The sequence below is a fragment of the Aulonocara stuartgranti genome, assembly GCF_965226115.1.
Source record: "Aulonocara stuartgranti genome assembly, chromosome: 3".
In the NCBI taxonomy this organism is placed as follows: Eukaryota; Metazoa; Chordata; class Actinopteri; order Cichliformes; family Cichlidae; genus Aulonocara; species Aulonocara stuartgranti.
The window spans coordinates 35,398,022-35,425,376 of record NC_138941.1 but is presented as its reverse complement, the minus strand read 5'-3'; the positions used below and the strand labels follow the sequence as shown (position 1 = coordinate 35,425,376).

Sequence of the window (27,355 nt, the reverse complement as noted above, 5' to 3'; positions counted from 1 at the left end):
TAGCCAAGCTGCAGCTACCTGTTTTGGGACACCTGCCAGTCGAAGCAGCCTCTCCCCTGAGTTTCAGCCTTACCCTATCGAGACGGATCAATTATTAAAAACATCATGTATGATATAGTTGTTATGAAGGAAGAAACTATGAACCGAGACTTGAACAGCTTGCTGTAAGATGCTATTTAATGCTGTTTAGTAGGACATTTTAACATGAGAGTCTATGGGGATTGACTCGCTTTTGTTGGCAGCCTCAAGTGGTCACTAGAGAAACTGCACTAGCTTAATTTTCAGCCCCTGGAGAATATTTGGCTTTTAGACTATGATGGAATTCACAACCTGTTTTACCTTTGTGATTAAACTGTGACTCGGAGCGATGTTTCTCCAGCCTAAGTGGCATCTTCAGCGAGAGAACTGCTGTGAACTGATGCTTATGTTAAGACAAAGTGCTGCCCCCCATTTCCTCAGGGTTTGTTTGGAGCAGCTCTCCTCCTTGTTAATGTTAATGACAATGGCCACGCAAATCAATCGATCTCCGTCTCTCTCTTCCAGTCCAAGAACTCCCAGCCATGTCCATATATAGCAAAAGCCTGATCTCAGAGCCTTTCTATTTATATTCCTGTTATGCTTCCTCCTCCTGACGTCTTCACTTAGTCTTTCTTTTCTTTTTGTGTTACTTTTCGGGGGTTTTCTTTTCCTCCACATCCTCCTCCTCCTCCTCCACTGCACTTCTTCAGAATTCCCATAACCCTAGACTGCTTTTCCAGATCACACGCAGCAGTGTGACCCCATGGGAATAACATGTTTAGAGTTTTCTGCAATCTCTCCCCCACCACCACCTTCTCCCAACGTCCCCATCCACATACAAGACAAAAATATGTATTTTCTGTTCATATCTGCAGTCAGAAATCCTGCAGCCGCACCTACACCCCTGTGAGTGTGTGTTTTTTTTCCTGTTTTATTTCTCCTCACCTTTACTACTGGCTTTGAAGCGATGTCGCTGGAATATAAAACAAGTGTGGGTGAAACAGATGCGAATGAGAAAATGCTGCAGTGACAGGCCTGTTTGAGGAGGTCTTTAAGAAAAAACCCCCCAACTTTTTCTACCCGTTGCCCCACTTGCTTTCATTTTCACCTTTAACCCTTGAAATTCCCCCCCCCCCCCCCCCCCCTCCCTTTCTATCTTCTTCTCCTTTTTCAGCTTTTACTCCCTTCTCTGCCTGTCTCACACTAAACTCTTACATGCTTGTTCTCACTCCTGCATTGCCCGTATTTGGGCAAAGGGGAGCCGAATGATGAACTCTACAATGAAAGTGCGTCCAGCCTCCAATCGCCCTCCGCCTCCCCCTCCCCGCTCTGTCGCAATGGTTTTATAAACAGGAGAGAGGGAGAGGGAGGCAGAGAGGTAGGGGGTGGGGTATGCTAAGATGTTAATATATATATATATATATATATAAAAACATGTCTTTGTCACTCAGACAGAAATGCCGACTCAGTTTTCTGCCTTAAACCATGTTTCTTTCTTTTGTTCTGTCTCCTTGTCTCCCCAGCCAGTGGGGTTTGTCAGTTTTGACAGTCGATCAGAGGCGGAGGCTGCTAAGAATGCCTTGAACGTAAGTGTCATGCCCTCGTTGTGCTCCAGCTCAGCTCTAGTGTTTCTCATGAAATCTCATCTTTCTTTTTTTTACTGCCTTTAGTGCAAATGTATTTGAAAGCGGGGGAAAAGCGTTTTCTATCACATGAGGAAAAAGCTGAAAAGTGAAGCAGCGAAGGCAAATATATCACAGCTGCTCTAAAATAGCGTGTGTCTGAATGTTTCTGTTTGAGTAAATAAAGTCTTTTTTTTTTTTTTACTTTAAGCTCTGCGAGAGATCCTGCAAGGTCAGAAGAAAATTAGCTGTTCTTCCACATAAAAATAGAAGATATTGATCTAGGGTTTAATTTTAATCTCTCGTATTTCAGAATGTGGCTCAGTAGAAAGCCTTGATGAGGCAGACTCTAACACAAAACAGAGCTCATCTTCTCACGCGGTTTTTATTCGACTCTCTTGAAACAAAGTGTAGACGGACGGTAATGAACGCCGCCTGTCTCCTACACCTTTGTTTTTCCATTGTTGTTTTTGTCTTCACCATGCACCGCCCTCCTCCGATTGCCTCTTAAGTTTTTGTTGATGTCTTTATCAAGGCAGCGGATCACTTTAACGGCCCTCCTCTTAAGTGGGACCGTGACAGCGCGAGCGGTGTGTCAGCTTTCTCAGATGTCGAGATATCGGTGCTCGTCAAAGGTAGAGCAGAGAGTTGAACAAAGGATAAAAATTATCATCTTATTATGAGCCAACAACAGCGAGACTGTTTCCGTAGAAGGGCTCAGTGGGGCTGAGAATTCAACGCTGCTCTTGTTTTTCAGGGAAGGCTACGTCCCGGGGGGTCATATGGAGATAAGCCAGATTCTGCAAACATCCATCTGCATATTGAAATATGGGCAAGGCGCAGAAAACTGTGGGAGAATTTGGGGATTTGTTTCCTATCATAGTAGCTCTCTTATATTCCCTCCAAGCTGTGAGCCTCGAAAACAAAAAACTGAATTACCTCCAACAGTCAGAATCAAAGCTCTACATGGAGAAGGTGCTATAAAAAGACATTTCGAGGTAGATATTCCAACACATTTCAAGCAGAGGTGTGCTCGGGCCTCATTATTGCCATGTAGCTTATTACACCTCTGCAGCCTCTACTGGCAGAAGCCGCGAGTGCGCTGAGCCGAGGCAATCCCAGTTAATTCCCTCCCCTTCATGAGAAGAGTCATCCCTCGCTTGTTTCAGCCTTGCTTCGCCCGAGCCTGCAGGGATGAGTGCAAGTTCTCGTTTGCTGCCAAGAACTTGCACTCCTGGCTGCTTTTCTCCTCCGCTGATCTGACCTTCGTGCTTTTCTGTATCGTTTACAGGCAATCAAATGAGGTTAATTTCAGGGCGTTTATAGTTCCTGGTAAAAATGTGTCCAAGCGGAGTAAATGAATAGCAACTTTGACGATGCCACATTCCTGTTGTTTTTTTAATCCCCATATGTGGAGATGTTTGATGAAGATCTGATGGCAGGGCAGCTTTTTCCTTTGGCCTGTCGTGAGCAATGGCATCTCAAGAATTCGCCAAAATGTTTGGCTCACTCTAAGCGGTGATGCCTGACGTATGTCAGGGTATTTGATGTCATGGTATTAAATTACACTGCATTCAGTGGGGAACAGAGTGAGGGCCTTGTGGCTTGTCTGCTTGTGTTGTAAATGACATCATGCGCCAGCCAGGTTTGTGTCATCAAGTTCTGATTTCCCATTGCATGTGTCGCTCAGAATAAGCAGCTTCAAAGGCTAAACAAATGAAAACGCTCTCGTCACGCCAAGATTTCAGCAGTAAATTGTACTGTACAAAGTGACAATTCCAGATCAAGCTAAACAACAGATAACAAGACAGGAAGTGCAGCAATGGAAACTGTACGCGTTATCTAATAAGTTCTGTGGGCTAAATTAGTCTGCTTCGTCACTACTTAAAGGCACAAGGCGGCACGTCTGTCAGTCGCTCCCTATTATTTATAACATCATCGCTTCACTGATGAGCAGACTTATTTATTTGGTCAGCCTCTTTAATGCACGGTTGCCAAACCAAGGTATTAGCTGTTGCATTTTTAACATCATAAAGCGTCATCATATGCTGATCATGCGCTAATTTCACTTCACTAAACCTTCCAGGAAAGCAAAAGACAGATAAGAACGTTATAAACAGCTTGTCTGTGCTTATATTTCGACTGGGAGCAGTATGTGAGGAAAAAAACATTTTAAATATGTAAACGGTCGAAATTTAAGATAAGTTGAAACCAAATGCAAGAACTGAAATATCCATGGTTCCAGTATTCTGTCTGTGCCACAACAACCTGTCTACTATTCAACAACATGCATGTAGAAGTTATAGTAGCTGTGAAAATGAACTTGATTTAATCACAACAATAAATCTGATTATATGCAGTTGTGTTGAGGAAATATTATTCCTCAACACAACTGCATATAATAATGAAAACATAATTCAAGCACCCCTGAATATCAGATATGGCAGAACTCAGATTTTGATTAATGCAGCAGTCCCCGATCTTTTCTGCGCCACGGACCAGTTTAATGTCAGACAGTAGTCAGACAGTATTTTCACGGAGCGGCCTTTGAGGTGTCGTGAATAAATACAACAGAATAAAATTATACTGCCAAGACAAAAACTTTGGTATTTTATAAATATAATAATAAACGCGAATTCACTGTGTAATTGTGTAACTTTATTAGCAGCGTCCTCCTGAAATACGCCAAAAACATTGAGAGTAACATCCTCCTCTCTGCCCCTTAATGCGCTCTGGTCGCTTTGATAACGTGTAAATATTTCTTTCAAAATAAGACACACAACTACAACACCCAGGGAAACAGAGTTAACGATAAAAACCCTGAAAACCATAAATTTCACACCGGAGACTCAACTTTTGCGACGCGGTACCAAACGACTCGTGGACCGGTCCGTGGCCCGGGGGTTGGGGATGAATGACTCATGACACCTGCTTTCAGTGCTAAGACATGGATACAATCTCACGGCTAAAATGCTTCATATTTCCTTTTTAAAGACTTGTCCATATGCATTACCCCTGTCAGTGTGCTCCCTCAGTTCTGACTCACCTGTCCTAAAAGCTTTCCACTAAACAATATTTGCGCTAACATATCTGTCTCATTAATCTCAGGGGGTACGATTTGACCCAGAGATTCCCCAGACTCTGCGGCTGGAGTTCGCCAAGGCCAACACCAAGATGGCCAAAAACAAGCTGGTTGGCACTCCCAACCCCCCTCCTTCCCAGCAGAGCCCCGGGCCACAGTTCATAAGCAGAGACCCATGTGAGTACGCCGACTGTTTACCCGCCTGTCGCTGAGTTTGTCTTACTTTTACATATTGTCCGTCTGCATTGCTACTTCCTCTGGCTGTACTGGACTGGACAGCTGTTTCCTTTTAGGATATTATTTTGTAATCGAGGTGCTTTTCTGTGCTGTTGTTGTAAATGTGCATGAAAAGGAGACTGTTGAGTCTGCTGCAGGTCTCTTTCATTGAATGCTGTTTTGTTTGCCCCTAAATTAAACATTTACGTATTTGTCCCTCTGTGAAACGTTAATTTTGTGCGGGCGTGTAATGCTGTTTGTCGTTGTGATGTGTTAACTGATGATGTTAGACTAGTGATTCATTAACAGAGCATGTTTCAGCTTTAACCGTTTACTCTAATAACTTGGACTCAAGGTCTTCAAGTACAATGTGTGTATAATAATTTGCTAATGCGACTTTCCACCTTTTTTTTTTCCTTTTTTCTTGTGGTTAAATATTTTTCCAAGAGTTAAGGATTTTGAAAAAATCAGCTATTGATAGTTTAAACATAGGCCAGCTGTGGTAGTACATTCTTCCTGTATGACCAAGCTGCTTTTATCTTAGATCGTTTTATTTTTTTATAGCCGGGGAAAGGGTGTGTGCATGAGGCCCCGGAGGAAAATGGAAGGAAACGATTAAGGAAACCGTGACGTAATCACTAGGAGAGAAATTGCTGTCATTTCCTGATAAGAGATGTTTAAATCAGCCATCTTTGTGATCATGCTTGGATAAATGGTTACCAGGAGACATGGAGAGCACAGGGAATGCTCCTCGAGATTATCTGCTAATTATCCAATGAGCTGCTGTGTTTTTTTCCCTGCATTTTTAAATGCTCACCCGCTCTGTACGACTCAGCACCGTCTCCTAACTCATGCACCGATGCTCGTTTTTCACAGTCACTTTGCACTTGATTTAGCAAGTAAATCGTGATGTCTGACATTGTTTCCTCTCAACCTCTCCTAAAGTATGAAATCTAATCATGTAGTGTCTAGAGATGGCACGATACCACTTTTTTATGTCCGATACCGATACCGATATCATAAATTTGGATATCTGCCGATACCGATATGAATCCGATATGGTGTTTTTTAATCAACAAAACTGTTTTTTAAATATCTTGCTGCATTTTGTATAAGTTCATACTCAAGTTTAAAACAACAACTACACTAAAGCTATTCTGTTATACCTGTATGCAAAAAAAAATATTTCATAGTTCAGCAATACTGATCAATCTAATAAACTTAAACCTACACCATCCTCCCTATTCTGGTATTTTAAAGAGTACTTAGCATAAATATTAAGCAACCTAACTAATAGGGTTCCAACTCCCAGCAACAACAAAAATAAATAAATAAAAAATAGGGAACCACCCCTCACGCTCCACCTCATGATGCTTAATCGACGTAATCAACCTTAATTTGATGCAGTGTGAAAAAAAATGCACAGAAATCAATTATTTTTCAAGAAATATTAAATAGATTCAACATCTTTCTTCAACAAAATTGCAGACTGCACAGATGGTACCTTCCCAAAGGAAAAAGTACTATAGCTTACTAGGGTATATTAGACTTAATAGTTACTATATACAGTAATGGACTTCTATTCATTTTGCATCAAATTAAAACTTTGGGTGTCAGATAATTATTTATTAAAAGCTAGACATTTTAAATGAGAATAAGAAAGAAAAGTATGTCTTTGTGCCCCCTTTTCCCTGTTAATGCCCTATCAGCCCCCCTGGCTAAACTTTGCTAGATCCGCCCCTGCACAGTTACCAGCCGTCAGCTACGTAGAAAAAGATCCTGGTGTAGAAAGTAATATTAAATACATTCTAACAACAGCTGATCAAGCTTAAACGTGCTGCTGTTGTTCAGCCGTTGGTTTCCTCTTTCTGGTGCAAAGTGGGCCAAAAGCAAACTAGAGACACGGACTCGCGACAGAAAAGCCGATCAGCCGATCGTTAAGCAGTTTCATGATTGAAGTAGCAGCAAGAAGAGGCAGTCGCTTGTTAAGCTTAACACAGGAATGCTTTACAAACATTCAGAGATGGACTTACACACTTGCTTTACTTCTCTCGGGATAACTTTGTCGGAGATGAAATGCCGGGTTGCTAGCGAAGCTCCACATGCTATCCAGACCACCGACAGGTCCTGCATGCCACAGCCGCTCTATCACGTGATGCATACTGCTCCGACGTGCTAACCTGAGGTGAGTTACGGTGTGTTGCAAGTTTTGTGAGGTGCTTTCGTGATATTTAATGGATCGGATTACATTTTTTATTTTTCTCCGATATCCGATCCAGTAATTTAGGTCAGTATCGGACCGATACCGATACGTAATATCGGATCGGTCCATCTCTAGTAGTGTCAATGACCGTTCTCAGATACTGTCAAGGTTTTTGCATAATACATGTGCATTTTGAATTAATAAAATTTCCCCTTGAAATTTTTAATTTGTGAAACTAAAGGTCCTGCATTTCAGAAGCGACTAGATAATAACATTAGTGGCTGATGGACATCAGTTTTCCTGGCTAAAGCGATGGCAGGTCCAACTATCTATATATGAAGCTAATGAAGCTAATATTAGTTCACTGCATTGGTTAAAAGAAACATCTTTAGACCATACTGGTTCTGTAAAAGGCATTTTAAATATTTACATGATGATTTATAGTAAAGACATTTTTCTAAATACTAAGGCTAAAAATCTCTGGGTTAAAATTTCATAATCAAACAGTGTAACCCATATGGAAAAGATATATATAAATCTTATAACGTTTGTATCTGTCTTGTGTGAAACTTGTATAAAAAGCATACAAGAGTGAAAACAGATATAAGATCCCCAGAAAAATTATATAAATGAAACTTGTATTTTTTGGATACTTACTAAAAAATATATGAAAGTGGCCACTTTCATTAGTAAATCATATAAGCCTTATATGATTCAAGTAGGTAGGCCACATCTGATGCAAGTCTTTTATAAGTTTTTTCTGTTTCTTTTCCATATGGGAAGCTAAGGCTACGTTCACAATAATGTTGTAAGCTAAGCAAGGCTTTCATAGGTACTGTTGGCTTGGGATGATAAAGCAGAAACTTCATCAAGTTCAGCAACAAGCTAATACTAGCTATAGCAAATAAATACTGTATTTATTATGAACAGCTAATATTAGCTGTAGCAATTAGCTATAGCTAATAAATGCAGTATTTATTAGCTGTTAGCTTTTCTAGCTAATTGCTTGTTCACGATGCTTGAGTTAAGAGGATCATCATAGTTCTGTCTAAAACATAACTATATTTCAGAGATGAGCAGCCTCTTAACTCATGTAAATTATCCTTTTGCCTCAAGCGTCTTAACGATGTGTTTTACAATCACTGGAACCAGACTCGTTGCTATAATATGGAAACACTCGTATGTAGGAACATGTAAATGAAGTTTAGTGGTGGCTGATAGTATTGGGTTTTCTAGCTGCCTCTGATAGCCTTGAGCATTTTAAGCAATGCTGGGTTAGACATGTAGGTAGTAAAGCTAACAGCTAATTGCTGTTAGCTTTTAGCTTTCCTTCAAAGCTAACGTTAGCTTTGACGAGAGAAACATTTTTTCTATTACGGAAAAATGAATGGATCATTCTTACTCCAGCCTGAAGCAAACCACAAAAACACTCAAAGTTATGTAGACAGTCTCTGTCTCGTGACAGTAGTTAAGCTGCAAGTTTAGAAAATAAATCTTTCTCGGCTGTATTGACATGAAATAAACACAGATGTTACTAATGTCAGTAATGAGGGCATTGTTCTGTTTATGTACGCAGCCTTAATTACAGTGAGTAGTAACACCTGTGTTTCTTCAGGAGGTATTAATCAAAAAGAGAAAATAAAATCATTTTGTGAAAAGCCTGACCACCTCATCATAATTAGATCATGAACAAAAAAGTAAACTATTATTCTCATGTATTTTGAGGTTATTCGATGCCTGAATGATGCTTAAACACAAAAGCTTTATGTAGCCTTTAACAGCAGCCTTTAACATACAATATTGTAGATATATGTAATGTGATTGCAGTTACGATTATTGTAACAGTATTTACCAACCATATTACATCAAAGTACCCACTGTGAAGAAGGTCTGTTGTGTAGAACGGCATTTGGGCTAGTTTTATTTGGGTAGTTATTTTAAAACTTATCTAAATGAACTCAAATTTCAGAAGTTTTACTCCTACCTCTAAAAAAACCCTTTTTTTGAGTATCTCTGTCTGTCTCCCAGTCTCTGGTTTAAACAAGAGGAAGCGACTTCAGACAACTGACATTCCCCCAGCACCCACCTTCACAATCACCACCATCACCGCCACCTCCACCCTGTCTCTCTAGCCACCCCACCCATCCACTTGCCACTCTCCTCACTCCACTCCTCCTCTTCTTCTTTCCACAGATGAGCTCACAGTGCCTGCTCTCTATCCCAGCAGCCCAGACGTGTGGGCCTCATACCCGCTGTACCCGGCGGAGCTGTCGCCGGCCCTTCCACCCGCTTTCACCTACCCCTCCTCGCTCCACGCTCAGGTAAACCCACCTCCCCTCCCCCACCGCCACCGCCGCCTCAGTCACCTAGCCCACCTCACAAAGACCTGCTGCCGTCAGCCCTGTTATCACTCTCTGCTTCATCCCACAGGTGCACCTCAGAGCACACATGACCCATTGTCACTGTTAAACACAGTCATGTTTAAATCAAATGTCTATCTATTTTTGGGGCTGGGGAGTTATTTTCCTTACAGACAAGGAAATGTATACCCAGCATCACTCAGTTTCATCAGTGTAAACAAGCTGCTTCTCTATAAAAGCATCTAAATACACATTTTCTTTGGCTGCAGGTTTTCATGTTGACTTTTATTGAAACACTTTCAAGTGCAAACATATATATAACTATTGCCGCTGATACTGATCAGTCATGTTCATCTGCTGCACCAGTAGCACAGTGAAGGCAGAATTTTGGTATAATTTAATTGTTACATTGGTGCTGAAATTAGTGAGTTTATAAATAATTGAATTGTCAGTCCATTTTCACCAACCCTTCTCAGCGGAGCTGTTACCCGATCCCAGCACCTTCCAGAAATCGAAGTAAACTTAGCTGTTCACCTCACTCTCAAACTGCATGTCACATAATGGAGCCTGTGGTTTGGGCTGAGTTTTAGGAGGTCCAAGCAGGAAAAATAACTCTTCCACAAATTCCAAATGATACTTTTTTAAATCAGTAAAAAATAAATTCCTCAAACTGAAACTGATTTGTCCTGTTTTGCTTTTTATTTTAGACTAAACTCCTGAATGTATCCATGCATGGATACATTTACATCCACATATAATTTAGAATCACCACTTAACCCACTGTGTAAGTCTTTGGACTGTGTGACAACCTCCACACAGAAAGTACATGCAAACTCCACACAGAGAGGTCACAGCTGGCTTCAAATTAGACACCTTCTTGCAATGAGATGACAGTGATACCATTGCACCACCAGGTAGTATGAAATAAAGAATTCAACACCAAGATAATGTTAAAAATGGCATCACAGGACACAGTTTTCAGATCTTGTAGCTGCTTAATCTGCACAGCTAAAATCTGCAGCTGTACAAAGGGTTTGGATCATTTTACCTCCATCTACCTCATTAATTATAGCAAATCCTTCTTTTCCAACCAGCCATGATCCAGTTTATTGAGGTCTTCTAATCTGCGCAGCTCTGCTGTGAGTTCATGTTAAAGTTCATTATCGATCTCTTGAAATTCTTCTCATGAAGAGCGTTTGATGCAGGCAGGCCCTCATGCAGTCTTAATGCCACGCATACAGTATGTACGGTTTTGAATGCAAGCTCTCACTGCTCACTTTGCAGTGTTTCAAACTCAATGTGTTATACAGTCATGTGGTGTTGCTTTTCTCTGCTCGAGGGAAAATTGAGCATTTCCACTTATAATATAGATACTAAGGTTATTTAAGTATAAAGGCCTCCGGGCGAAAACACTAGCTGAAGCTCAGATGATGTCAGCATTTGAAATGAATGCAAGAATCTGCCTAGCTGGCATTTTCCCACATGCATCGAGTATATTCACACCAGTGGCAGCTGATAACTGAAAAAACGAGGACGGACGAGAAAATCAATTCATGTTATGTTATAATAGTTAGTATATTTCCATTTTCTCGTGGTGAAGCAGTAAAACAGTGCCTGTGCTCTGGATGGGAATGATGTATGTATTCTTTGAAGCCTGCCAGCTTTGGTCATTTTGAAGAAACTGGCCCTTTAAATGGACCAGAGGGACAGACAGCAGTGCGCATTTCTGTGAAGCCCACAATAATAATACACCAAAATAATTAGTTAACTAATTACCAGCCTACATATTGCCATGTTTTCATAGTTACTGATGTTTAGAGCGGTCAAACTTGTGCACATTAGTAATACCGTGATCACTACCGCAGATACCGACCTTGAGCTAAACGGGAAAACTGGAAAAATAATAAGTACGACAAGAAAGATGTTTTTGATTTTAGTGAGTCAGTTTATTCCAAACCATTTAAGCAATGAGGGCTAAAGCTGTGCCATCACTGCAGAGCTCTCTACCCTTTGCCCAACGGGATCCAGTCACTCCAGTCCAAATCTATTTCCTATGCTAGTCCTTCATGGTTGCCTTAATGTTACCACTGGCTAGTGCAAGTAGCTAGCTACTGCTTGATTTTTAAAAAGAGAAATGAAATGGGGAAAATTCTATATGTCCTGCACTTTTTTCAAAAGACCCAAATCAAATGTCACGAAGTTAATCACGTTTGTACAATATAGTGGAAGAGATCTGACGAGTGGAAGAACACAGTGTCAGTGTTTTACTGTGGATGTTCTGGCTGAGGTTGTCCTCCTTTAGAGCATCATGCTACGTGTTCTGCTCACTAACAGAGTAGTAGGAACGAAGCCAAAGTGTATTAAATTAATGGAAGAGGACCCGCCCTGAGGACGTCAGACTCAGTGGCGAACTGAGGCTATAATTCAGGCTGGGACATCATCTCTCAGACTACTCTGTACATGCAAACCATCAGACTGCTAATTCTGCTGCCTTACCCTGGCTGCTGTTTAAGGAAAAACAATATGTGGCTATCAGAAATCACATCTAGCCAAAAGAATTCTCTTTAATCTTATTATTGTGATGTTTAATGAGATTTCGAAAATAAAGAAAGAAAACTACTTATGTCAATTAATTAAATGTTTTAATTGCAAGTAAATTACAGCTGAAATATGAGTGTAATGAGTGGAGATAATCAATAACCACAACAGTAAAGACGCTAGACGAAAATAACAATGAGTAGGATATTATGAGTAAGAACGAGCCATTGTAATACTTTTTAAACACAGAGGGAGATACTCTATTCAAACAATTTTAAAACTGAGGCATCAAACAAAAGTACAAAAAAACTTCACACACATTCACTGAGACTGATCTTGAGCTACAGCAGTGTAGCTTCTGCTCCCAGCTGGCAGCATTAGCCACTTTTAGCTGCATCACTTTTTTTTTATTCAATTCAATTCAGTATTATTTATATAGTGCCAAATCACAACAACAGTCACTCCAAGGCACTTTATATTGTAAACACAATAAAACAGAGAAAACCACAACAATCGGCTGACTCCCTTTGAGCAAGCACTTGGCAACAGTGGGAAGGAAAAACTCCCTTTTAACAGGAAGAAACCTTTGGCAGAACCAGCTTGCAGAGAGCGACAGAAACTGCGAATACTCATTTAAATGCATCTTTTTTGTGTGCATCTGCTTACCTGAGATGGCACACATCGAGTCGTATATTCATGTCAGGCCAGTTGACTGACCCCAACGACCCCACACTGACTGACCCTCTGCCTCTTCCCTGCAGATCTCACTTTTGAGACGATCTGTATTTGTATAATTTTAAATACTATGATCTCCCTCTTGTCTCTCAAAAGAAACAGAGGGCGAGCAGTCTCCTCTGCGGCCACGACTGAGCCGCCCTTCACGCACACATTCTGACACGTGCAAAGTGATCGTTGCCGTGTGATGTTGCGAGATGGTCAATCTACTTTCTGTTAACATGAGCTCACCTTTTAGGCTCCACAGTTTTATGTTAATATGTGATTATGTGTGTTTAGATTCGTTGGCTCCCGCCTGCAGATGGAACTCCTCAGGGATGGAAGTCCAGGCAGTTCTGCTGAAGTATGTGTGAGTAACAGCACACACATGCACACACACAAACACACACTCACACACTCGTACGCACACATAGCTCCCTGCCCTGCTGCGTCAAAGAAGTGTACATACTCTGGTGTGAAACCTCTTTTGTAAATGTTATGACACTTTGCATAAACAGGAGTAGAGTTATCTTAAACACATTCCAGGAATATCACGGGGTGTTACTTCACGCGTGTTTACCTCTTTTGGCCCTCAAACCTCACAAAACGTCCATCCTGCTAACTGCCAAACTAACCGGCTAATTAGTCACGTTTCCTCTAGTAGACGTCAAAAACATATATACTAATTGCTAACAAAAGTACAGCCTGTGGTTCGATGAAACCACACACGCTCCTCACACATGATCATAGGAGATGAAAGGTGCGATCTAAAGGGGAACTCCATTATTTTCCCCACTCTGGTCACAAGGTACAGAGGGTCGACTTTTCCCATTGATGTTATGGTTGATCTCAGGCATCAAAAGCAGCAAGTCAAACAGAATATACAATGAGTGCCAATGCCAACGTTTAATAAATCAGACCGAGAAGAGGTTTGCAAATATGACTAAAATGCTAATGCTAGCTGCTTTGAAAGGCAACACAGCTGCAGGGAAAGTCACTCAGTTCTTTCACTACTCGCACTACAGTTTTGAGACATTTAACCTGGCTATTTCTGTTCTGTGCTGCTTTTTACATCAGCTCTACTCCAGCCAAAGTTCAGAAGAAAATTTACAAGATTTAAACCGTTAATTTGAAAAGTAAAGTCAAGTGCTCAAATTGTCTCGACCAAAGCTGCTAAGCTATTTTTTCTAAGCTATTTCAAAGTTGTCCATTCACAGTGGGAATAAAGCTCTGAAAACCTTAAAATGCATTGACAGACGAATCCTTTAAAACTTTAAAGTAAAGCCCCTACAATAATATAAAGGAAATCCCAAAAATCAGACAACCCCTACGAGGAAGCGCTTTGGTGACAGTGGAGATGAAAAACTCTTTTTTTTAGCAGGAAGAAATCTTTTTTTCTTCCCCTGGTCACTGCAGATGGCTGCACCTCCCTGAGCCAGGTTCTGCTGGAGACTTCTTCCTGTTATAAAGGAGTTTATCCTTCCCACTGTTGCCAAAGTGCTTGTTCATAGGTGGTCATATGATTGTTGGAGTTCTCTGTTTTCTCTGCATCAGTAGTATCTTTACCTTAAAATATAAAGCACCTTGATTTGGCACTACATAAATAACACTGAATTGAGTTGAACTGGTCTCTGTCTTTGAAGCAGCCACACAGTTGGATTTTGTTTGTGTTTCATCCTTAGTTAATGAGGATCAATTTTTTTACAATTTCAGGACAAGCATCAGGTTTCTGCAGTGAAATAGTTCTAAGATATGATTACATGTGCTCAGTCGTTTTTCTATGGAGGATCAGAGGAAATTAGACCTGCCTAGCGGAAAGACGGCTGATATTTATTATACTTGTGTGTGAGGGAAAGTTTATTATTATGCACCCGCTCTTGCATTGCTATAATAAACACGGAATATTGTTGTGTAATGTTGTTAGTTATATAGCACAGATATTAGGTGCTGTTTGTCATTTTGTCAAACCCTGGCAGGATGAAATACATTTTTTAATTTAAAACCCTGTTTTTGGCATTTCTGCATTCTGACAAAGTGCACAGTGGAGAAGCATAAAAAAGATGGGGCCGAGGGAGACGGAGGACGTGATCCAAAAGGTCGTAAATGGGAAATATTCACCCAGAACCACTGAGGTACCTGGGTACTGCTGGAAGGGCCGTTTTTATGAATCTTTATTAGAAACTGATCAGCGTGGGATCTTTATTTCAAATAAATTACAGATGACTTAATTTTAGTGGAGCGGCAGACGGTACACAGGGCCGATGGCTTCTAATAAGTGCTTTGATAAGTACATGAGTCAGCTATAACCACGCATGAGCAATGCAGCACGTGCGCTTTGCTTGGGGGTTCAGACAAACTGAACGCTGTTGTGCTTGCAGAAAAACAAAACCACAAAGCAAAACAAATCCCCTGCTAGTCTGTGTATCTCTGTTGGCTCTGACTCTGTGTGTGTGCATGTGGCGCCAGTCGCACTGTCACCAGTACCCTCCCTTCAGTCTCAGGACAGGAAGAAACATGTTGCCCCAACCCCACAGGGAGTCAGCAGGGAGTGGGTGGGTGGTGGTGGAGGTGCTAGTGTGGAGCCTAACATTCATCAAGCTGTTGATTGGTGCTACTCCTCCATCACCTCCTTCGAAGCCTACATCATAGCTTACATGTCCGTTTCTTGACATGTAAACATGCTGTGTGAGGAAAACGAGCCATTTGAGTAATTTGGATGTTTCTATGACTCCTTCTCTGCCTGCGGTGGGTGGGGGGTGGGTGGGGTGTACAAAAGAGGAAGGAGGGAGGGGCTTGGAGGAAATAATTACTTCTCTATCAAACCAGAAGGAAGTCGTTTGGCTGGTCAGGCTGCCCCAGTGGATATTAGGCCCTGAGTGAAACAACAACGACCCACATCCGGCTCACGGTGGAGGGCAAAGTGCAGCCGAGACATATTGTTATAATTACAGGTGACTGGTGCAGGAGCACACAAATTATGCAGTGTGCAGCATTACTACATGTTCAAACATAAAGCTTCAGACAGACGAGCACACACGGTATGCAAACAAAAGAAAAGCTTCGGTTCATCAACATTACAGAAGACAGCTCACGCTTACTTGCATCTATTCACGCCGATACTTTTTTGATTTACTTGCCTCGGCTTTAAGGGGATTTGTTTTTGTTTCTTTCACTCCAATTATATTGCTTCCAATATTGCCTGAATGCTTCTAAATAAACACTTTAACATCCTCCTAGAATCACTAAACACAAATTTTTACGTGGGACCTCTAAAGGTTTCTTTCCCTCGATCCTCAATCTGGTTTCTAGAAAGACAAGCTTTCCTAAACACAATCCTAAACCATAGGTGGGGAAGCAAGAATATATATTATATACAGGTGTATTGCAGCATAATGCAAGCTACAGTATTAATTAAAATGATAGAAGAGATGGTTTTACAGTGGACAAAAGCAGTCTCATAAATAAATCTATTAAGAGTAGCTTATGTTACACATGTGCTACTTGTGTTCAAAGTAGAGCTGCAGGGATATTACTGATGCTCTAAAACACATCTCCCCAGTAACCATGTTGCCATAGTAAAACTGAATGACACTTATGTAGCTCAGTGTCTGCCTTGTTGAGTTAACCTTACTACTGAAGGCTGCCCCTGACATTTTGCATCTTAGCAAACAAACAGTTAATCCATACAAGTGTCTTTAGGCCTTCGTCGCATTTCAAATAAATGCAGTCGACTTGCACTCGATGTCTCGAAGCTGGCTGTGATGAGGGTATAACTGATTTGTGCAATGTAATCTGCTGGGCAGAATACTTGTGAAATATTTTTAGCTGCATGACTACAAGAATAAACTTGAACAGAGGTTAGGGAAAGAAGGCGTCTGTGTTGCACCACTGTTGTGCAATCTGTCTGATATTGTCTTTACAAAAACAGCAGAAAGGACAAGATTTGTGAATTTGTTGCTAAGGCTAACTGGGTAAACTTGAGAGATGCACGCTCACAAAAGCCCGCAGCTCTGCGGTTCAGAGAGGCCTGTGGTCGGTCGCTACTTGTCGACGAACGGAGACCACTCACTGTCTGAGTATGCGACTTAGGAAGCGTAACTGCAGGCCTGAATGTGCATGTGTGAACAGCTGGAAGTGAGGTAGCATTCAGGCGTGACTGGTAATGAGTTGTCCCAATCACCTGGCTTCCTGCCTCTCTAGGAAAGTGCTGTTTAACAAAACAACAACTTTATTTACAGCACCTCATGCAAGTTTAAGCAGCTACTGGTTTTTATTAGAGGCTTTAAGTTTTTGTTCTTGTGATCCCCCCAGGAGGCTTTGTCTGGTCAGTCGTCTGGCTGTTTGAGAACCTGAACTATATTTGACATTCGTGCTCTGGTCTTAGGTTCCAAAGACAACCTAATAGTGGACATTAATGCCCAGTGAACTGGAGGGAAAGGTAATCCGGATTTTCCATCTGACAAGACATGGTGAGGAAGTGTAGGGGGGTGTAAAACCCCTATCATGCATGCCTGTGTGTGACCCTGAAAGAGACAAATGTGCGTGTGTATGCAGCCTGGCTGCCTGCCTTCAGGAGCTTTTTTGGCCAATAGCCTGACAAAACCCATGGTTCCTGCACAATGTTGCACTAACTCCCACTGGAGGAGAGCTGAGGGCCAGCTGGGGCCCTTTCTAATAAGGAAGTGGGACTTTATTCTTCCACCCCCTGCTGACAGATGCACACACGCACACACACAAACACACACAGTGTATAGTACAGTGTAGCTGCACTGTGGCACCAGCTTGTAGGAGCTGGATACATGTCAGCAGCTGCATTCATCACCACCCAGCTCCAGCAGTTATTGCTGGTATGTGAGAAACACAGCCAGGGCCTAAAGGCTTTTCCCCGGATTAAAGGGGTTTCAGACGGCGATCTTTTTCATGGCCACGCTGCGCAGGTAGAGATCTTAAAGGACCACAGGGGTGTGTTTGAAGTTTTAGCTCGATATTAGATATATTTTACAGTTTTTTGTTGTTGCTGTTGCTTTTTCATCATTTTTTCACAAAAACTGACATCAAGCCTGAGTTCATTTTGTAAACTGTAGATTTTTTTGACCCCTTTAAAGGCAGATTAGGAATCCGAGGGACATTTTTGGGAGGTTTTTTTCATCTGAAACCCAAAGTTTACAAAGACATGTTGAAAGAGAAATTTTACAGACATAAAAAGAAAGAACAAAAAGGTCCTCTCTTCTTCATTTGCAGCACCGTGTCAGTGATAACACCGGGACGAACATTTGCGACACGAAACCTGGTTGAAAATTTTGGGAAAAAAAGGAAACAACCCACACATTCACGAGAAACCGAGTCACCTCCCACACTCAGAACTGCTTGTTTACTTATCTCACATCATGCGCCCAGGCCGAGTTATTGGATGTAACACATTAAGCCGACAAATCACTAAACCTTTCCCTAATCCGCACAGACATGTTCAATGATCAACCCAATCTTTAACCTTGGTGTCTCAGCCAGAACAAACAGGGTGCTCTGGAAGTATGCGTCGCATCAGTTTAGCCAAGCGGCTGTATAACGCATCGATTGCCTCATCCCTGATTGAACACGCAATGGGGCATTAGCTAGGCCAGCCATCCCCCTTCAAAAACGCACTGTTCTCTGAACAGGGAACACTTCCTAAGCCACCTCTCTTCTTTCCCTGCAACAGTCTATCCAGCTCCTTCTTTCTCTTAAGGTCATATTTGGATTAGTAATTGTTTATTGTTCCACCGAGTCCCCCCAAACTCAAATTCCTATTTTTGGTGATCCATCTGGTGTGGGAGCTTGCATGGTTGACCTTTCTCTTTGAAGTGTGGAGGTTGGGGGTTTGTGGAAGATCATGTCAGGCAGACATCCTGTGACAATGCAAAACTTTGAGCTTGAAAGACTTCTGAATGGACATGATATTACAATAATAGTTCACAAATAAAACTGTGTAATACACGTCCTGACAAAACTGCTGGACAATGGGCTTCTGTATGTGGCTCGAGTCTTGACTTAAGATGTCTTCTGCTGCTTGGTTTCGTCTCTTTTGAGCTACTGATTTTAAAGAAACAAGATACACTATTGATTTTTCCTCTGTAACAAAGAAATTAGTTACACTGCTGCTTAGATCACTGTCGTGTTACTCCACAACATTGCCTAGGATACATTTCCACATAAGTGCCAGGTTATGACACAGCATTAAGCCTTTCATGTGCATACATACCGGCATAAATCCCTGATTTAATGTGTAGAGCAGACATATGATAGTGGGGTTTTTTTGTGTTGTTATTTTAGCGTCAACACAGGAAAACCAGCCAGAAAGGATGTTACACAGAAGTCACTATAGTAGTATAACATAGGCAAGATTTCCTTTACTATGTCTGAACCAGTGCATATCTCTGTATTTGTTTAAAATCAGTCTTTCAGATTGATATACATATATAAGTCTTGAGTCACCCCTCACTTCTTTATATTTTGCCAGGATAATTGAAAACAGGCACAGAAATTTGCACAAATACGTGCAAAAATACATGGAAATACAGTATATAAGGAAAAAACAGTGACAAGCTTGAAATTCAATAATTGGTATGACCACCTTTATTCTTCAACACAGTCTGAACTATCTTAGAAAAGCTTTTTAAAATTTTCTTTAAGTAGTCTTCAGGAATAGTTCTCCAGGCTTCTTGAAGAACATTCAAAGCTCTTCTTTAGACGTCGGCTACCTTTTGTTCTGTTTCCTATCACGATGATCCCACACTGCTTCGAGGCCAGTCCTTGACTGATACTGTGTCACTGTGTGTTTTTCCATCTAGGTATGTTTCTGTAAAAGTGTGTTTGAGATGCTGAAAAATGAAGAAATAACTATTTTATACCCTTCAAAATTATTATCTTTGACATTTTTGTAGATTTATTTAAATAAATGAGAACAAGTTATGTAGACAAAACTCTAGTTCATCCCTTGATTTTTGTGCCTTTTCTATGTTTGATAGGTCAGTGTTACATGGATATGCAAATAAACGAAATGGTCAAGAACTGGACTAAATGAGTGAAACAGCAGCCAGTGTTCAAAGAAAAACTTTGAAATACTTTCAGAAAGCTTGGAGAACTATTGCACAAGACCACTTTAAAAATGACTAGAAAGTCTTGTTCCTCAGACGTAAAATATAGAGAAATTATGGGAGGCTCAAGACTTTTGCACCACACTGTACAATCAGCTTAATTATCGCTCTGGATCCAGGGGTCTTTTGATACCTGCTCTGTAATATTGTGTATTGTGTTGCCTTTACAGGCAATCGGAAAGAATGGATCTCGTTCCTGGGCATGGGTCCCTTTACTGTCAGAAATGATTTCCCCTTTGTGCAACAAATTCTAAGTAATGTCCACCACGTAATCACCACCATTCGAAAGTTGTTGACCTCTCTGCCATTTTTGTCTTCGCTCCATGAGGTTAGACAGTTGTGTTTATCTTTTTTCTCTCTTTTGCAAATAAATAGAGAATTTGTGTAGTGAAAGTAACAAAATCATGCGATTAACAACTTTGTAACTTTGTAAAACTGACACTAATAAGCTGCTGCGTTGCCCTTCAAACATATACCAGTGTGTTCAATGCAGCTGAACTTTGTCATACCAGTAATCGAAGAGCTTGAGAACATTTAAAAATCATACATTTTTGTTGAAATAAAACCAAAATTCACTCCTCTGAAACATCATCAAAAGGATTTATTCCAACTGTCTCCTTTTGTGTGCTCAGGTTCCTGATGTGTGATGGTGGCCGTGGCCGGCTGTGACGGGCGTTGCCGATTGCCTCTCGTGTCCTATTAGAAACCAGGAGGACCGACCTAACTCCAGCTGCTGGAGCAGCGCACCGTCGGTGAGTTCTACGTCTCGGAACGTCACAACCGTTGATCCCAACAGGCGAGGACAAAAGGTGTAGATCGCACCTCGTCGCCCGTGTAGCGGGCCCCTGCAGGGGAGAGGGGGGATTTTGAAAGTGTAGATTTGCAGGAAAAGGTGTGAAAGTCCTTTTTTTAAAAATAAAAAATACAAATTTGAGAGACAGCATCAGTCAAAAACATCCACTTGAATGAAGGAAGCAGCGCCAAACTGTACTGACACCGTGTCGACTTTCATCTGTGCATGTTTGAGATTTGCGAAATGTTTTGAACAAATACACCAGAATTTAAGCGTGAGATAGAGCGCGCGTGCATTGAATGTGGGTGTGGTCTTGGCACTGGATCGGGTGGGGATTTAAAAAAATCTGTGTGACTTTTACGGCTGTTAGTGTTTCCACGTAATCCCCGGTGTTCCCATTATACATTTGCGAACTTCAGCCTCACCCCGCTGTCGTTCTGTCTTTCTCTTTCAGGCAGCAGCAGCCTCATGGGCCTCAGGACATACTAGACCCCAGCCTCCATCACACATCGAGTCCCCCCCCTCCCCGAAAGTCCCTCCAAATCTTTTTTATACTGTTACGTAAATTTACAGGCAGCGCTTGGCTACACCTCCTCTGACACCTCCGTGAAAGGTACCAGGCATGCACAACAAAGGCGTCCGCGCTCTTTGTTTACCGACTGACTGCATCGCCCGCCTAGCTGGTCTCTGCATCCTCTACGTGCGGGTGTAAAGCCGGCCACCTAAAAGGAGTGCAAACGTTGTTTTATGCAGCCACTTTGCAGACGCCCGGAAGTGTGGCTAAAGTGCTACTGAGTAATGTTATTATATGACTATAATTATTACTATTCTGTATATCATTCATATTAATGTTATTATGATTATGAAGTTACATGTTGACGCATGACTTTGCAAAAAAAAACAAAAAAAATAGAGCGTGAGAGAGAAAACAACGAAAAAACAATGCTGTACATTTTTAGATATTTTAAAGAAATACAAAAAGGTATTTTTGTAATCAAGACGATGTTTGAAACGGTTTTGTTTGGGTTGATTTATGTTGTGCTAAATCTTGTGAGGACGTTTTATACCTTTTCTTTTTTTGTTCCCTTTCTGTTCGGTGCCATTTTAAAACAACAAGTCGCCCTGCTATACCAAAGCAGTCCTGCCAGTTTGCTCTTGTCTCTGCTCCAAAAGGAATTTTGATTCGCTCATATGTGTTGTGTTTTTTGTTTTTTTTTGGGGGGGGGGGGTTTTGTCCCTCTGTGGCGTCTTTACCCGACGAAACGAAACACAGAAGTCTTTTGTCTGAAGCGATTTTAACGTTGAGTGACAAAACGCACCTGATCCAGCTCGTAGTTTGGCTGTTTGAGGTAATCAGATGTGTGAAAAGAGGCACTGACAGGAAAAAGCCATCGCCAGTGGAAGGTAGCGTGACCCCAATGTCACGTATAGCGTGATGGCAATACGCAGCAAACTGAGCTCTGCTATAATTAGGAAATCGCTCCTTCGCTGTGTAGCAGGAGGACAGCAGCACAGTATAGAGAAACAAGACCAAAGCTTTTTCTTCTTTTTTCTTTTTTTACACTGGAGAGCTATCTAGGCTAGTGGTTATTCCATTTTTGACTACTTTTGTAGTCCTCAGTCTGATTTCTTATGAAGTATGACATTATTTTTGCAGCATGTCCCTTTTGGTGTCACTCCAAAGAGCCACTCTGCATCTGAAAGGATATTCACTTTAAGCGATTTGTGTCTTTTGTCTATTTTTAGGGAGCCGCTGTGATTCAACCTGCTTTTGTAAAGTTTGAATTTACATAATAATGATTGGAGTGAGATGTATAAAAAAAGGAAAAGATAAAACAGTCTTTTGTAATCTTGCAATAACGTCTTTGCTGTATGACATATCATCGAGTGATCATATTTCTGTGACATCTTGACGCCAAAATCTTCATTCGCTAATACGAAACCAGTCTCCGAAGGCCAAGTCGCATTTCACGCTGATGTGACAATCAAACGCCGTAAGGAGACAAGTGTCCCCTGTGATGTTTAGCCCCTCTGTGTACACTTATATCGGACTGGTTGAATCATACAGTAGCCAAGTGTTTGTAATTAATGATAATATGCATCATATCTATTAAATCAGCTGAAGGGTTTTTTTGTTTTGGTTTTTATTTTTGCTTTTACAGACATTTTTAAGCCAAGTGTGACACTCAGATTTATTAGAACAAGTATTTATACAATGTGCGTGAATGTTATGTGTGTTTTTTAATGGGTGTTGTCTTTTTAAGGTTCATAGAAAACGCCCATCATATAATTCATTGTAAGTATTATTGTAAGTTTAATTGTATTTTCATTTGGTAAGAATTACTAGAGCTTTTTCCTTCGTTTGTATCGGTCTGATTGGAGCATACTGTATGTAACATGTGAATACTGTTTTACCTGCATCATTCACTGTGAAATCCAGAGAAGAAGAAGATATACTCCTCGAACGAATGGGTCTTTTGTGTTTCGCCAGCGGTACCGTACAAAAGTTCCTGAAAAAACGAATAAGACGACTCCTCCCCCTCCTTTTGTCAGTGACAAATCATTTCTTTACTTGTTTTAGTATACCGCGTGTGTAGCTGTGTGTTCAGTGCATGTTCACGGCATGTGTGTGTGCGTGTTCTTTTTCCTTTTTCCTAATGCATACAGTACTGTTGATATTTATGTACTTTAGCCGCTGTAAGGAGAAACTGTATTTCAGTGAATTGCAGAGGTTTGTTTGTTTGAAACAAAAAAAAAGGAGATGATCAAAATGAGACGTTTTTATGAAAATGTTAAATGAAGACATTTCAGGCCATCTGCCATTAAAGATTGACATTATCTGTGCTGTCATGATTACCTTATTTGTTCAGAGTGTGCAAGTTTTCTGAAATGTGAAGACACTGATAAAACTCTGATATATATATACACATATATATATATATATATATATATATATATATATATATATATATATATATATATCACTTTGCTAGTACTGGGTTGGACAGATGGGGGTGGCACAGATCGATCAGTGTGCTGGAAACATTCCTCAGAGATTTTTGTCTTTATTCATCCAAGGGGATGAAAGCATCGCACAGTTGCTGCACATCCATGATGAGAATCTCTTGTTCCTCCACATCACAAAGGTGCTCTGTTGGATTGAGATCTGGTGACTGTGGAGGACATTTGAGTGTCATGTTCAAGAAACAAGTTTGAGATGATTTGAGTTTTGTGACATAGTGCATCATCCTGCTGGAAGGACCCATCAGAAGATGGGTTTGCTGTGGTTATAAAGGGGCAGACCTGGTCAACAACAATACTCAGGCTGGCTGTAGTGTTTCAATGATGCTCAGATGTTACTAAGAGGAAATGCCCCTCAAACCATTGCACCGCTAGCCTGATACAAGACAGAATAGATCCATGCTTTCATGTTTACACCAAATGTGGACCCTACTCTCTGAATGTGGTTCTGAATGTTCATCAATGAGGTATTTTCACCCAGAAAACTGCTAAGTGAGCAGATGGTAGTGTCCGAAAATCCCAGCAGATCTGCTGTTCCTGGATTCAAATTCAGACTAGCATGTCTAGCATCAACAAATCACCTCTCTTCCTCATTCTACTTGGTTTGAACTTCAGGAGGTTGTTTCAACCATGTCTACATCAGTCACTGATTAGCTGATTAGACAGTAGCATTAATGAGCAGTAGAACATTATACCTAATGAAATGGCACAAGAGTATTTTTGATGAGAAAATATGAAATCAAAATTTTTTTGTTTGATTGTTTGCTTTTTGGTCACAGGATAATTATAGCAAACCTAATAACCATTAAGCTAACTGGTTCCTCTTACGTGCTAACAATCTGAGCAGGTTCACTGAAGCGCAGTATCCTGTGAACTTGCCAATGTTTAGTCTTTTAATAACTATGTAAATAACTGGTACTACCTGGGCCTTTATATTACAGGCCATGGTTTACATCATAGGATATTTTTAGACTTCAAGACTGCATTTGGTAATTTTGGCTCCTCTTAGAAGTGGCCTTGTACCCACAGAGAAATCCACCTTCGTATAGTTCCATTTCCTCTTCCATTCTTACACTTTTCATTGGATAATACCTCCCTCGTAATCCCAGTAGACCATCAAAACATGATGTGGGATTCTATAAAATGGTTTGTGTATCAGGAGAGCTGGAAACCTCTCACTGCCCTCTATAAGAATAGCCCGCCTAACCCAGGGGCTGGCTACTCCTGAGACAGAGGCCACAGCCAATTTAGTTTCTCTCTTCACTGTCTCCACTCTCCTGTCAGCTCAGTCACACCAGGTGGCACACAACAGCTTCTCACACGACACACACTCGTCCGTGCCCGGTGGCGTTCACGCAGGGTGTCGGTGCAGAGCAAAGTGAGGGACGAAAATGCTTGTGCAAAGGTACGTAATCATCTTGGTGCATGCATGCATACGCCCAACCGGCAACACTTTGTAATGGTGTTAGTCCATTTGACAAGCCCATTAAAGAGGTGTTTCTGTCTCATGCTGTTCTGGCTGCAGGATGTCAGACAAATGGACTTGCTGACAAGCATTTTTATTTTATTTCACTGAAGTGAACAGTCAAAATTCAGGTAAATTAAAAATCTTCTCCTTGGTTTAATACATTACCTGAATATGTATGTTTTTGTATACTTGAATTCGTTTTTGGGATCGTGCCTGTAAAATACAGACCAAACATTAGCATTGCTTAACAAACATTCAGCTAAAAACTGATGTTTAACACATTTAATACTTTCCTAGCTGGTTTCTAATGGGTTTTATTTGTGCCCCTTTTATTAGTTGTAGACACACAAAGAGAATAAGCCAATCAGCTACCGCAGAAAACAGCAAAAAAGCTTCCACTGCCATGTTAGCATACATGCTAGCAACTGAGCTTACAGTTAATAAGTACATGCTAACACGCTCATGCTGATAATACTAGGATGTTGATTTTATTGTTACTAATTATTTTTTATATATATGGTTTTTTAAATCATATTGACAATAATTGTGTGTGTTATGCTAATGAGTATGACTACTGAAAATGAATGGAAAAATAAATAGAAATGTAAAAACAAAATAAAAATAAATAAAATGAAAATAAAAATTTACATAAGGCAGCGCTAACTAGCAAGTTCGAATAATTATTTCAAAATTTCAACTGACTTCTGAGTAACTCAAGATTTTGAGATACTAATACTACTAATAATGATACTAATAATACTAATAGAAATTCTGATTTATGGATGAAAAATTATAAAGGCTTGATGATATATTTCCTATTAATGTCTCATCTCATAAAGGCCAGCCAATGGCCAGCTGTCTCAGCTCCATCATCATCATCATACTTTTCACACAATAATGTTTTCAAATGAACATGTTTGGCACAAGTCTCCCCATCCGGTCCAGCAGATGGCCCCGCCCCTCCCTGAGCCTGGTTCTGCCAGAGGTTTCTTCCTGTTAAAAGGGAGTTTTTCCTTCCCACTGTCACCAAAGTGCTTGCTCATAGGGGGTCATATGGTTGTTGAAGTTTTCTCTGTTTTTATTATTATAGGATCTACTTTACAATATAAAGCACCTTGAGGTGATTTTGTGATTTGGCGCGGTATAAATAAAACTGAATTGAAGTCACATCTGAGCATGTATGCTGGCATGAATTGTTTATAGTAAGACTGGAATCTGTGCTGACTGTCTACTGACTCATCATCCAGCAGTCTGCATGCGTCTCTACAAAGGCCTGCAGAGTCACTGTCCAAACAGTGATTGGCTAAAGCTGGGCCGTGTCTTCTTGGAAGCATTGGCCAACTAATAGCCCCGATGCTCACCAGCACGCCGTCAGTGTCTTTGTGATCGTTAGTCTTTCACATGAGCTGACGACTTCAGAGTGAGTCAGTGAATTTGATTTCACTGCGGTAGAGGGGCTGAGCTGGGCGAGGAGTGGCTTCTCCCTGTGTTGTCCTTTCTTTCTCCTCTTCTTCACACACACACACACACACACACACACACACACACACACACACACACACACACACACACACGCACACTTCTTCTTGTCCTCCTATTATTTTTCCTTCCCCACCTCCTCCTCCTCCCCTCTCATCCACAGCTTCCACCTCCCTCGGGTGGGCCCCTTGCGCCCACAGTCTCACAGCAATCAAAACACTAAAGGCTAACTCTCCCACGACTTTCCTGTTTCCCACTGATTTCACTCTAACTCTACTGGATGCCAGATAAGTACCAGAGATATTATTCCAATAATTTGAGTTGAGATCCAATAATTATGTAGTGGGGCTTTGTGTGTGCATGCACGTGGGTGTGTGCGTCTGTGTAAACAGGGTGTGTTTCATATGGTAACTTGGCTTAGGATGACATCATAGAGCAGCTGAGGACCTTCTTCTCAGACAATAAAGAGCTCCACAGTGCTACCTAGTGGTACAGATATTACAAAGCATTTATGATTCACACATAACCAGTGGCAGATAAAGAGTACACATCTTCGTTATGGTAAAAATAATCCTCTCTCTCTCTCTATGTGTATACATAGCAATAGGACAAAATGAAAGCCTTCATTTGCTAATACAGGTCAAAAAATATTTTAACTTGTAATACTGCCACAGCTGTAAAATCTGAACTTTACACTTTATAAGGTGA

The 27,355-nt window shown here is 41.0% G+C and overlaps 1 protein-coding gene across 4 annotated transcripts in view; it reads left to right on the top strand.

Moving 5' to 3' along the window:
- LOC309701727 (RNA-binding protein with multiple splicing-like) overlaps nucleotides 1-21,268 on the top strand; it is a 36,732-nt gene extending 15,464 nt beyond the window's left edge. Inside the window, exons 4-8 of one of the 4 annotated variants that reach the window (XR_014275230.1) lie at nucleotides 1,542-1,604; nucleotides 4,749-4,899; nucleotides 13,054-13,117; nucleotides 20,519-20,638; nucleotides 21,134-21,268. Coding sequence is in view for 2 of the 4 variants with exons in the window: in XM_082525938.1 (XP_082382064.1) it covers nucleotides 1,542-1,604; nucleotides 4,749-4,899; nucleotides 9,335-9,462; nucleotides 13,054-13,116 (405 nt within the window). In the remaining 2 variants the exon portion in view is untranslated. Of the gene's footprint in view, nucleotides 1-1,541; nucleotides 1,605-4,748; nucleotides 4,900-9,334; nucleotides 9,463-13,053; nucleotides 13,124-20,518; nucleotides 20,639-21,133 lie in introns of those variants that run through there. The other 3 variants (XR_014275231.1, XM_082525938.1, XM_082525937.1) reach the window with 3 other exon arrangements.
- Nucleotides 21,269-27,355: the final 6,087 nt, after the last annotated feature.